A 13,091-nucleotide genomic window follows, 5' to 3' on the forward strand; every position below is an offset into this window, starting at 1 on the left:
AGAATCTCTTTTGTGTTTTTTTATGGCTAGCTGTGTTCCTGCTGAGTAGATTTCCCATTATTTCCTGTTCCAGAGAAAGTGGCCACCTGGGAAAGAAAGTGAGATAAAAGTGGTGGCACATTAATAAAAATGCTTTTTAGTAGAATGGAGAACAGTGAGAACCATTTTTATCTTGTCTGACTTTTTCATTTTGTCTCTGTGATTTGCCATTATTTCCTAGTCACATAACAATACAAACCTGACCGAGGTTCTTAATCTTTAATGCTCTATCCAGGACTATTCTCAGTATGTTTTGTTTGGTTTTGTATTCTGTGTTATATACCCATAATAAAGTTATCAGTACATCCATTATTTATATATGGTGGCAGCTGTCTGCAGCAAAAAGAGGAAAACAAATAGAATGGAGAGGGTGATGTAGCAAAATATTTTGTGCTGAGGTCTATAGCACCATTTTCAAACTTTTTAACAAAATGGACCCTTGAAAATAATTTTAGGTCTAAGGGAACCCCTGCTATAATTACTATATACACAGCTCACAGTATATAAGTATGGTGATCAGTAGGAAGAATGCCTCTTACATTGATGGTCAAAGAATGTCACTCTTACACATAGCCAAAAAGTTTATTAGGGGCTACATAAAATGACCTGAGAGGGACAAACTGCTGTTGATTTACAGACTAAATATGGTACAAATTTTCATCTTACATCCAAATATATTGAGCAATGGTCCGTGTCATCTGTATGTAATGTTTTACATATTTTTAATAATATTATTGCCCCTTTAAATGTCTCCCTCCACAGATTATTTGGATATATACATCTCCCTTGTGCTTCACATTTAACTACTCATATGCATTACATTTGCCACCACCATCAACCTTACCTGACTAGGTCTGGTCACTGACCTATATAACACAAAGTGACAAAGTCCGTACTCCTTTCCATACATGAGTATATATACCTGTGCTCCAAGACTCCCTCAACTATGTCTATTCCCGTCAGTCCAGAATCCATATTTGTAAAAATCTGAATCTATACTTCTACAAACCTGTATAACCTTACCTCTCAGAAGTGTTTGTGCTTTTATTTACTTAATTTTATTTTAATTTTGACTGGACGTTACTGTTAAGCAGTCAAGCTAAATATACTAAAAAAAAACTTTTGGGGGGAAGAAGGTGACACATGTGGGAGGTTTATGTAGCGCCGAGTTGGAATTTAACTGCTGAAGAGAAATGTCAGGGCTCCAAGCGAGCTGTACAGTTTGGCAGGGCTGTGGATTGACTAAAATGCAAACCCAGCACCCATACACGTATTCAGCTGATCGGCTTAAAATGTAAATATTTATTATTAATTATTAGTATATACAGTGGATAAAGTTTTGCCTTTCCAACATTTCACAAAGTTTACTTGGTTTCATACAAATTTAAATGTTTTTTTTTTCTTTTTTAAATCTAAATAGCACACTCAGTTATAAAACAGAAAAGAGGCCAGATGCTAAATAAGTGGGTGGCTATGCAAGTAAAATGAGGTTGCTGCATATGGGGATTTTGGGAGACATTTGTTGTTTCACAAGAAAAACTGAACTAGTGAACGGGAATATGCTTTCAGCATGTAGAACCGGTCCCCCATGCCCACATCTAATGTATACTTCAAATGAAGCTGAACTTACAAGTGAAAAAACACCTTACACACCATGGGATGCTTCACTGCACCAATGTTTACATTTCATTTCCTACATTAATTGCAAATGAGGCTAAATAAAACAAGAAGTAGCATTTTATATTATACATACAAACAAATTAAATATTTGCAATTCAGAAGTTACTTTTTAAAACCCAGGGTAAGGAGACACGAAATAAAGTCCAAAGATAACTTGTCACAAAGTCAAACTCAGTGTATGATGACATTATAGGTAAATATTTTATTGCAATATATATTTTAAAGAAGACGGATGGAACACAACCATTGTACACATAAATATTTCATTCACCTTATCCAATCAGTGGGTTGTACAGGGGACAGCTAGGTGTACACAACATTTAAGCTGTCCTTGTACTTTTAATCAAAAAGGCCCTGAAACAGTTGTTGTCTCCTATACATACTATCATTTAGTCAAAGTGAATAAACCAAAGTACTTATTTATTCCTGAGAACAGAGGAAACCCTATAAACTTAAGGCACAAAATGCAGCCATCACTGCTAACATTGAAAACACTAATCAAAAGAAAAGGCAATAAAATGAATGCCAATAAATACATATAAAATCACATGGGCTCAGACTGTATATCTTTCCCCCACTTCTTAAAATTACTAGGTACTTTTTAATAGGTTATGATAGATTATTTGCTCTTAAATGATCTTTTGTGCAAAATTATTGGCCACCAGCATTTGGCGATGTATCCTCATTTAAAGCGTGTAACAAACTCTTTAATGATTCCATATGTCTCCAATGGCTCTAATCAGTCAAACTCTGGTGTAGGAGACAAGCAGGTATTACTGAAGTGTGATCCCAAGTATAAACCTAGATTCTTTTTCTAATAGGATTTGGGGCAAAGAATTCTTACTATATATGAATACCTTTGTTTGCAATTCTCACTAGTAACGTCCCATGTTAAAGGGGGAGCTTTGCTACAGGTCTTCTTTTAAATTCTCTATTTACACCTGCAGCAGTAACTGGAAGCCAGTATAAATAGAACCTGGACTAGGTCAGGACTAAACATAAATGATATAACACAAAGAACAATCAAGGATACTTTAGAGGTTTTAATGTCTTGGATAAACCTGGACAAAATTAGGCTCCCTCTCTCCTATATTAGTTGACCATTCACAGAACACAAAGTGATTGGACATGAAGAGGGGGGTGTACCCAAGGTTGTGAACCACAGCTCTTACTGTTGCAGTACCGGAAGTACAGTCCGCCTGTACTGTGCATTCTATATACTATATTGTGCATTGGCCATAAAAATGGGGACAGTGATATAAATGTCAGAAGAAGTACATTTTAGCCATTACATTTATTCTGGTTCAAAATGGTAAACCTGGAGCTGTGCTTTAAAAAAGTTTTTAGTTCCAACTTTTATGAAGAAAACAAAAAGTTGGATTTATCTGTACGAGAAATAAGAAAACTAACTGCAATGGTATCTAGAGAGGGTAAACACCTACAGGCAGTGAACTTCACCAGAAGAAGCTGTCCCCCATAAAGAAAAACACAGCATGGAAAGCTAACTCACATACTTATGTCTGAACAACTTACAAAGCTGGTCGGCACCATACGAACTTGTCGGTTTTAACATTAAAGCTGTTTCTTAAGTTGGAGCTGGTACTTTTACCATACATACACTGTTGTGCTTTTTTATTCAAAATGCTATGTGATCTTAGCCTTGGTTGACCTTCTCCCTAGCATTGCTTCTTAGTTTTGACAAAAAGAGGTAATCATGTCATTTAATAGCCTGAGATGTACTACTTTATCTCCTATAATGCTCATTGAAATAGACTTTATTGTACCAGCTACAATTCCCATATTGCTCCAAGCCTACCTTGACACAAAGCTTAAACATTTGCAGGACTTTTATATTTTTTAACTACTTTAGAATGTCAAAACAAACCAACGGCCTAAAGATAAATGCCTAATGTGTTCTCACCATTTAAATTCTTACAAGGGCATATTAGAAAAGTTAAATGATGATTTATAGTAAACTTTACCTTGCAATTAAAATACAAAATTAAACCTGAAGCCTAGGCAGTCTAGATCCCATTGGTTCAGTGTTCTTGTATTAGGGTAGAGTTCAGCTGTGACACTTCTAGTTCATGCAACCCAGTGCAAGTTGGAACCAACCAAAGACATGTCCTCAGATTAGTTCAGGCATGTAAGTCCGTCTTTCAAGCGGAAATCCACTATGCTAGTGTTAAGCTCCCTGGTGCTGCAGTCTTCCGTTACCATATACCATAGCCTGCCCTGACCTTCAGCTTGTTTCTGTTGTATTTACTTTATGCACCGATGTGTCCAAAAGCAGCAATCTGAACTGCCCCGGCACATTATGGGCAGTTCCCTAGATTCTGTGCATAAGCCCTTTCTAGGGCTTACACCATCCTACAAGCTGTTAAACTGATGATCTGCTATCTGGATGAAGCCCTTTCAATGGATTCTCACCTTTGCACATAACGATGTAAAAGCAATAAATCCGCAGCCTGGTCATAGGTTCACTTTACAGCAAACATTTTACTGAGAGCTAAGGAAAGCATTGGTTTCTGACATAGTTCTATACAATAGTTTGCCTGGTTAGTGTTCTGATTCTCTGCATTTAATACCTTCTGTATCACCGACCCAGAACAACTGGGTGGCTCAGGTGTTCAGCTATTTGTGGTACTGTAGTTATCTGCATACTTGTTTAGATGTGACAAATTACTGAAACCAAAAGATCAGCTTTACATCCAGACAATTAGCATAACAATGGCAACCTACATCAACTCTTAGTGGTAGGTCATCTTCAAGCTTACCTAACCATAAACAGGCTAGCTTAAACAGTATTTATATAGCGCCAACATATTATGCAGCGCTGTACAATAAATAGAGGTTGCAAATGGCAGACAGATACAGACAGGGATGCAGGAGGAAGGGAGGATCCGGCACAGAAGAGCTTACAATCTAAAAGGCGGGGAAAAAAAACACTAGGAAGGGTGATGTGGAATGGTGGGTAAGTAGTAAGGAATAATTACAACCTTAATTAATTTAATAATTAATTAATTTAATAGCATGTGTACCCCATTTCCACTTCATCTTCAAAATAAATAAATAAATAAATATGGTTTTCATCCCTAAATTGACTATTTCTGTATGACTAACCTTGGTAAAAGCTATTTGTGATGCTGGGAGTGAATTCAGAGCCCAAGAAGAAATGGAATGGATTCTCTGAAACACCTCAAGAGCACAGGCGTTCCTTAATAAAGTATAATATATTCTGTTCAGACATATCAAAACACATTCATCTTAAAAAATGTGTTTATCAAAATAAAATGACTGTCTGCTGCACATGTAAATTACAGTCTGAGCGGTCCATGGAAACATTTGGAATAGAATTCAGTGAATTACAGCTGGGGTTTTCATTAACAAAAAGCCTATTGCAGGATATGAGCGATGTGCCATTTTGCCTCCTATCAGTGCTACCATAAATGCCAATTTTATCTATCACATAAGGATGGCAACGCTGATTGAAATTTGTTACCAGTTTTTATTTTCCCTGTGTATGTGTGAAGATTATTAAAGTAGATCGCTGGGCAAACATATTAAAAATTCAGTTAATACAGTCAGGTATTCCACGTACATTATTTTTATGTTTAAATTTTGAGTATTGCTAACAAAATAACTTGCTATTTTACTATATATTACATTTTCATAATAATAATGACCTCAAGAATCGTGAAGATTAAGGGTCCTTTGAGACCTCCAGTGTGGTTTTCTTCTTTTGGGCACACAGCAAACTGCTGTTGTGTAGCCTGTAAAGGTAAACCACACTGCAGGCAACCAGACTTGTATGCCGCAAAAACAACTGTGTGTCCTAAAGCAACGTGTTGCTTTTAGGAACTGAAATGCAATCAGCTGTTGCTGCAGATGCATGGAAAAAAATATTCCTAACCCAGTGTTCTCTCCATAAATAATTTTCACCCGGCTTGTAGGAAGCTGTAGTCGGGTGGTCAAAAAGGGTGTGTGGCAAAACACGGCAAATTGAGTGCTCCCAGTTGTTTATGCTATGGGTATCCAGTAACCTCTTATTGTTTCAGTGTTCCACCTTCTACCTATACTTTGTAATACCTGCCCCGTTATTATATCCATTTTTTCCATTCTATGTATTTTGCCACAACTGTCCAGTTCCGTGTATTGAGACCCAACCGCCTAGTGTTCTAAGTTTTATTCATGTAATCCCTTGTAGTAGTGTAATAGTATAATAAATGTGCTGTAACAAGATAGCCTTAGTTCATATTAGCAGCAAAAAAACTGGACCATTTAGCCCTCCTGAGTGACTTCTGGTAACTGCTGGGCACCTTGGATTGGTAACAGGCGCTAATTGCTAGGCACCTAAGATTGGTAACAGGCGCTAATGCTAGGCACCTAGGATTGGTAACAGGCGGTAAATGCTGGGCACCTGGGATTGGTAACAGGCGGTAATTGCTAGGCACCTAGGATTGGTAACAGGCGCTAATGCTAGGCACCTAGGATTGGTGACAGGCGGTAAATGCTGGGCACCTGGGATTGGTAACAGGCGGTAAGTGCTGGGCTTTTTCAGACTTTGGAGTTTTTTAAGCAGCAGTGCTTCTTAGCAATGAGGAAAGGACAAATGTAACCTTACTGCCAGTGTGAATTCAGCCTAATTTCAGATATGCCTCTGAGGCTATATTTAGTTAAAGTGAATTTTTGTGAAAACATTTTTTTTTTTTTACTTGATCCTTTCACAAAACGAACCCAGTGAGTCCCACACTGGCTCAGCTTCCACCTTTTCTGTGATGCTCACTGTTACGTCCAGTGCCCTCTTGCACTGCGCATGCATGGGATTGAACATTTTTTTTTCTTTTTTTTTTACATTATAATAAAGCCTCTGAAGATGCATGCGCAGAAGGAGCAGCCTAGAGCCTCTTAGGATATGTGACACAAATATCCCAGGAGGCTGCGGATTTCTCCTTCAGTATTTACCGATATGGAAGTAAACACTGAAGGGGAGAGGTCCTCCCCAACAAAAAGTGTAAAAACAAAAAACACACATTTTTCCAATATATACCAGTGAAAGTCATTCTTTTATATCATGGTAATATTGTGGTGATACTTTAATAGCATCATGCTTGTGATATCAGATGAGGGCAGGACAGCCAGTGCCCCCCTTTCATCACTGCCCATATTCTATAAAAAAGACTGTCTCTGAAGTTTATCCACAGTGTGTAATGATGTCAATCATTGTTTTCCTCTTTTTGCTGCAGACAGCTGCCACCATATATAAATAATGGATGTACTGATAACTTTATTATGGGTATATAACACAGAATAAAACATACTGAGAATAGTCCTGGATAGAGCATTAAAGATTAAGAACCTCGGTCATGTCGGTGTGATAGCTGTGTGTGTAAAACCTTTCACAGAACTATAACAGCCATGCTATGCTACGCTGTCTGCTTTTCTTCATTGAACCACAATTTCTCTGGAATGCGGAGGCATAGGAAACCCAATCTGTAGCTGCAAGTGGGGGACACTTGTGGCTAAACCTTTCTAAAATTTCATTACTATGGCATTATGGGAACATAAAAAATCTCTACCTATCAAAATGTGCTGCCTGCTGTTACACATATCTGTCTGCATCTCTACCACGAACCCCAATATCTCTAGAATGAGGAGGTGTAGGGAAACACAAATATAGGTAGAAGTGGGAGACACTTGTAGCTATCACCTCCCAACTTTCATCACCATGTCATCATTACAACATGAAAAAATCTGTCCATCAAAATGCACTTCCTTGTTACATATGACTAAACCCTTCCAATACCTGAACCCCAATAAATTTTAGTGGGCAGAGTTTATGTTCTAATGATACCATAGTGATGAAGTTTTAGGGGTTGTTAGCCACAGATGTTCCCCACTTGTACCTATATTTTTGGTTTCTTACACCTCCTCATTCCAGGAAAATTGAAGTTCAAAATGGTAGAAGTGGACAGAAATGTGTAACAGGGCAGGGAAGCCCATTTTTTATGGGCTGAGTTTTTTATGTTCTAATGATGCTGTAGTAATAAAATTGTAGGGGGCGAATGTTTCCCCAACTTACACCTATATTTTCAGTTTTGTACCTCCCACCTTGGGGTTCAAAGAAGAGAAGCAGACAGGGTAGTTTAATAGGCATAGATTTGTGACAGGTAGGTATATATTTAGTGGCCCCACCCCAATGCTCCTTGCTATGTTAGTGGTGCTATGCTAGTGGCCCCCGAGTCCCCAATTTGCATTCTAATTTAGGACTCCTAGTTGTACTTTACTTCGAAACAGCAACCTCAAAATTAAATTTCCATAACTTTTTACATTTGTGACCCCCATATCTTAAAATTCTTTAAAGCTGGGGGGCTGAAATTGTGGTAACTAGAATTTATGAGGGTCCCCTGTGTTATTATGACATACAGTTAAGAGATATGGAAGTTTATACACAGAGCTGTGATGATGCAAAATGACATGCTGTTACACAGCTCCCACAGCACTACTGATGACTTAATTAAACATGCCATTTTAGAGGCAACTTTTTTTTTTTAAAAATAGAAATCCCAGCTCATGCTATTAGATGGGGGCAAGGCTGCCTGTGTCTCACTCCCATGAACGCTGAGCTGTGTGCTGAGCTCCCCACCCACCTATCACCGGCAGCAGCATGAAAGCTGAGCACAGAGCAGCCTCACTGAGATGAGTTCAGAGAATTAGAGCTGCCAAAGAGAGGTGGGCGGAGGAGGCACAGCAGCCAGGTGGGGCAACTGGCTAAAACCTTCTGGGGAGAACTATGCTAACCCATTGGGAACCGAACCACAATCAACTCCTTGAATGGGAGAGGTTAGTACTATGGTTGAGCAGAAGACATGACCCTAACACTACCTGAATAAAAGAACAATCAGCAGGAGCAGTGGAAAATAGCAATGGAAATAGTGCAGTTTTGGAGAAGGCATTGAATACCAGACTAGTAACTCATTCAAAACTTATTATAAATACTGTTTAACAATAATAATATTAACGCTCAATGAGCAGGCTTGAGGAAAACTCCAGGCAGTAAATAAATTCTTAAAAATGTTGCTCTCCCTTTATTCTCTAGAACCCTGAAGATGGTTTATTTCTTATTTTCTATGGAATGGATAATAACTATTATAATCTTTGGTCCTCCAACCATCCTCCTTTATGATTCTGGTTGTTACATATGGTCTGTTAAATCTACTCTTCCTGCTGGTCTCCAAACCTTAGGATGGATATTCATCGAACATACACTGTGATCAATGCAGGATCAGTGGCCATATTCATCAAAATGGGACGAGGTTGCTGACAAGGGTTCCTATCCACATATATGTGCTAGAAAGAAGAGGACTAGACCACCAGATGTCATAGGATGGGAGTGTAGGATGGAGATATTATTCATTTTCATATAAAAATAGAGATCCTTATGCAGATGTGTTGAAAATTCAGATTGTTTAGATCAAAGGGAGAGTCAGTGTCCTTTCCGGCCAAATAAACTAATTTAAATAAAAAAAAAAATAACAACAACTGTTTTCACAGCAACAATCATCAACTCCCTAGGGACTTTTGTAAATAAAAGCAATTGGATTGAAAACAATTTTGCCAATGGTACTGTGTCAACAAATTATTTTATGTTTTTTTTAAATTACGTGTTTAAATTTTACCATTATATCAAATAAATGATTATAAAAAAATGGTTAGTCAGAGTGAAACAATCAACTTGTGCACATGAGAGAGTTCCCTCCTATAGCATTACAGGTTTAACAGATATTACATTATTAACAAAACATAGTTTTATGGGAAAACTCTCTGGCTTCTGGTTGCTATTTTGTTTCCACTCTAAACTACTCAAAGCTCAGTTCTGTGTGCAGCACTGCCGCAGATAATGTAACTCCTGTGCATGGGAGTGTATATCTAGTTTTGTTTCTGTAAAGAATAGGAAATTGGTAAAGTGGACCTAAATTCAACATTCTTACACATATAAAAGGGTCGACAACCCTTCTATATAAAGTAATTTTGTGTGCCCTCTTTTTTTCCCCTTAACAACAGGCTATATCATCTGATCTCGCACCAGAGCAATGAGAAATGGGGTGCTGTAGGTACAAGACCGGAAAAGAAGAATCAAAATGGTGGCGCTCAGCACTTCCTCGGCGCAGAGACAAAGAAGAATTCTCGGATGACGCAGGACTGAACAGAGGGAAGGTCCAGCGTCATCGAGGGATCATGGGAATTAAAGGTAAGTGTGCTTTTTTTTATTTTCATGTTAGTTACTTTTTAATGCTGGTTTCACCCACCTGTGCTGCAATAATGCACATTGGGGTGCCATTCTACAATGCACAGTAACACACTACTCATCAAGTATAATGGTGCCAGTGAATGATTTTGTTTAAGATATATGTCTTAAGAACACTATTAAAGGAAATTTTTATTAAAACTTTATTTTCTTCCTCAAACATGTGTAAAATATTATGTCCAATTGATCTCTAGAAGTCTCTATGCTGCCATATTGAGGAATAAACCTCTCGATCAGAGAACAGAACATAAATATTTGACTTACGTCTTGAAAGAGCTTTCTATCTGCTGCAAGTCTTTTGGAAGACAAAGTCTTGGTCACATGATAAAAGGTAAGCAATGCTCTGTGCTGAAGAAGGTCATCTTGAACTTTGACGGATTCAATGAGAGTTGGGATAAGCTCAGGCCACTGCTTGGGACAGTCAAGCCTTGCCACTTTTGCTATTAAAACAGCAATTTGAGTTGCAATCTGAAAGAAAAAAAAAAGATTTAGGTTAGGACAATCAAGGACATATGTCAAGTGAAGGCAGGTATAGGCATTAAAGCTGTGTTTCTCAACCAGGGTTGCAGCAGAGGTTGATAGGGATTCCTTAAGCCATGAACAATTTGTGCCAGGTCAGTTTACCTCCTGATACCAATGATCTTTTTGGCTATCTATAGGGGGGACATTTTTTCCCAATGGCCATAAATGTAGGAGGCATTCTTCCTACAGACCATCATACTAATGTTTTGTGAGCTGTGGATATAGTAAATATAGAAGGGGTTTCCTGAAGAGCTGAAAGTTTTTTCAAGAGTTCCCCCACAAAGGTCAAGAAAGGCTGCATTAAAGAGAATAATGACTTACCTCAAGCATCTAACGCATCAAAAAATGAACTTTTTGAAACACAAACTGATGGTGACCGTTCATTTTAAGGTTTTAAGTATGGGAGGAAAAGGTGCTAAATAAACTTACAGCATGAGACTATAAGGGGTACGGAGAAGAGATCAGGTAATGTGTATCACCCTGATAGATTTTCTCTCCTACTAGTCTCCACCATTTGCTTGTGGGTATCTCATAGACATGACTGGCCAAAATACAGCTAAAACAGGCTAGGTCAGACACAAGCTACAGACCTAACCACTGGAAAGAAAAATAATGGTCAGCTGTAAAAACATGCTTCCAGCAACAGGTAGCTGCTCCAAGATTAGCAAGCCTTGGACTGTGTGCTGTTCCAAACACAAGAGAAATGGCTATCCTTTCAAACTTAACAAAATAGACTGAAATGTTCAAAACAAACACATACAAAGGAAAGATATTGACATGCCTAAGACACTAGCAAAAAAACTGAGGATGCTGGTAGTAGGAAGGGTTATCCTAAGGCTGGCCTTTGGATTTTTAGCTGGTAGTAAGGAGGGTTAACCACAGAGGCTAGCCTTTAGCTTTTTTTCAGGACAAAATACCCTTTTTGAAAGTTGCAAGCTCACTGAAGGATTCTTCTGTCCATGCACTTTTGTTTTTTGTGAAAAACCCAAATTTAGCTCTCTTTCTTGTGCTAATAAAGTGTTTGCAGGAAACCAGACATAGGACAGCAATAGAAGATGTAAGCAGCTCATCAGTATTCATTTCTGGCTTCACACAAAAGAGGATATTTCCTGATGTAACAACATCTGACTATGTATGACCTTTGGAAAGTTTATTTTTTAAGTACAAGTTAAAGAAGGAGATTACATTCTACAACAGGAAATTCCTGAACAAGGACTGGTAACAAAAGAATCCCTGGTATTATTTAAACAAAAACTTCAAAATAATAAAATTACTTTTATGAATTAAAGTTAGAGAAACTTGCATAGCTCAGCATAGGATGCCCTAGTGCAACATGGCTTCCATTAAGGTTGCCGGGACAGAAGGAATTCCTGCGCAGGCGTTATTTTGCCATGACCTGGCCAATCAAGATGGTCAAAAACCGTAGAAGAAGTTGGTGGTGCCTGTGTCAGAGTGGGGATAAGGTATTGCAATTAAAAAATTGCAATCAGGCAGGTAAGGTTATTGTATTGCATTGTCCTTTTTGCATTAAGAACTTGCCTACTTGCATTTTTTTTTTTTTTTTTTGGGGGGGGGGGGGTAGTTCTGCTTTAAAGTATTTATGATATTTCTGTGATTACTATTACATATACTTTATTAAAATACAAACTTAGTATTTCCAGATCTTACTCTACACAATCAGCTAGAGTGCAGAAGCAAAGAGCATTCTGAATGCCACCCTGCTAGTCAGGAACTTACTGAGAAGAATATAAAAGAATTAAGCAAATGTTTTGTTAAAGAATAAATGGAAGCTGACACCACTTTAGTGATCATATGAAAGCGAGGACTCCCGACCTGCAATCTTTATCTATTTCATTTTCAAAGTGTTTATTTAGATGGAAAATAGCACAATTCCCTTCCCATTGGGACAGCAATAGGAGATGTAAGCGACTCATCAGTATTCAATTCTGTACTAACCTGATTTACTGGCTCATTGAAGTTGGTGATAAGTCCAGCACGCAGTGACGATTTCTCCACCTCTGACAGCGCACTGTGGAATCAGGGGAAAAAAGAAAGACAACACTCACAATCACAGTTTAAGAAGTGTCATTTTTTTACCAATTCTAGTCCAATTTTAAAGCAGGATACTCCTAAAAGTAGTTGCTAAAATATTCATTTAATCAGGGGACACTTTGCAATCCAAGCATCTGGCAACCTCACAAATGATGGCCACCCACACTGACAGATGTTCTACGGAATATGCAATTGACAATAACAGGAAAAGTTCATACTGTGTAATATATATGGGGTACACAACAAGCACTTTATAGAGAGAACCTTAGAAGTCTATGAGATAAAAACTTTAAATGTAAAACAGAAAGATAAAATTTTGTGAAGACTGCAACAAATCACAAAAGGAGGATACTAGAGTACAGAAGGGTTGGTTACTTTTGTGCAGGAAGGCTAGGCAGTTAAAATACCTGCAGGCTACCTACATATATTTAGTCAAATTTCTCAAAGCTCTCCAAGACTGTGAAGATAGAATATCATGGAACAGCCTGGG

The 13,091-nt window shown here is 38.0% G+C and overlaps 1 protein-coding gene across 1 annotated transcript in view; it reads right to left on the reverse strand.

Moving 5' to 3' along the window:
• Positions 1-13,091, reverse strand: part of IPO11 (importin 11) — a 228,385-nt gene that overhangs the window by 180,966 nt on the left and 34,328 nt on the right. Inside the window, exons 4-5 of the mRNA XM_072416367.1 lie at positions 12,506-12,578; positions 10,292-10,495 (exon numbers count right to left, since the gene is read on the reverse strand). Coding sequence (XP_072272468.1) covers positions 10,292-10,495; positions 12,506-12,578 — 277 coding nt within the window. The remainder of the gene's footprint in view (positions 1-10,291; positions 10,496-12,505; positions 12,579-13,091) is intronic.

The sequence above is a fragment of the Pyxicephalus adspersus genome, chromosome 6 (genome assembly GCF_032062135.1).
Source record: "Pyxicephalus adspersus chromosome 6, UCB_Pads_2.0, whole genome shotgun sequence".
NCBI classification, from domain to species: domain Eukaryota; kingdom Metazoa; phylum Chordata; class Amphibia; order Anura; family Pyxicephalidae; genus Pyxicephalus; species Pyxicephalus adspersus.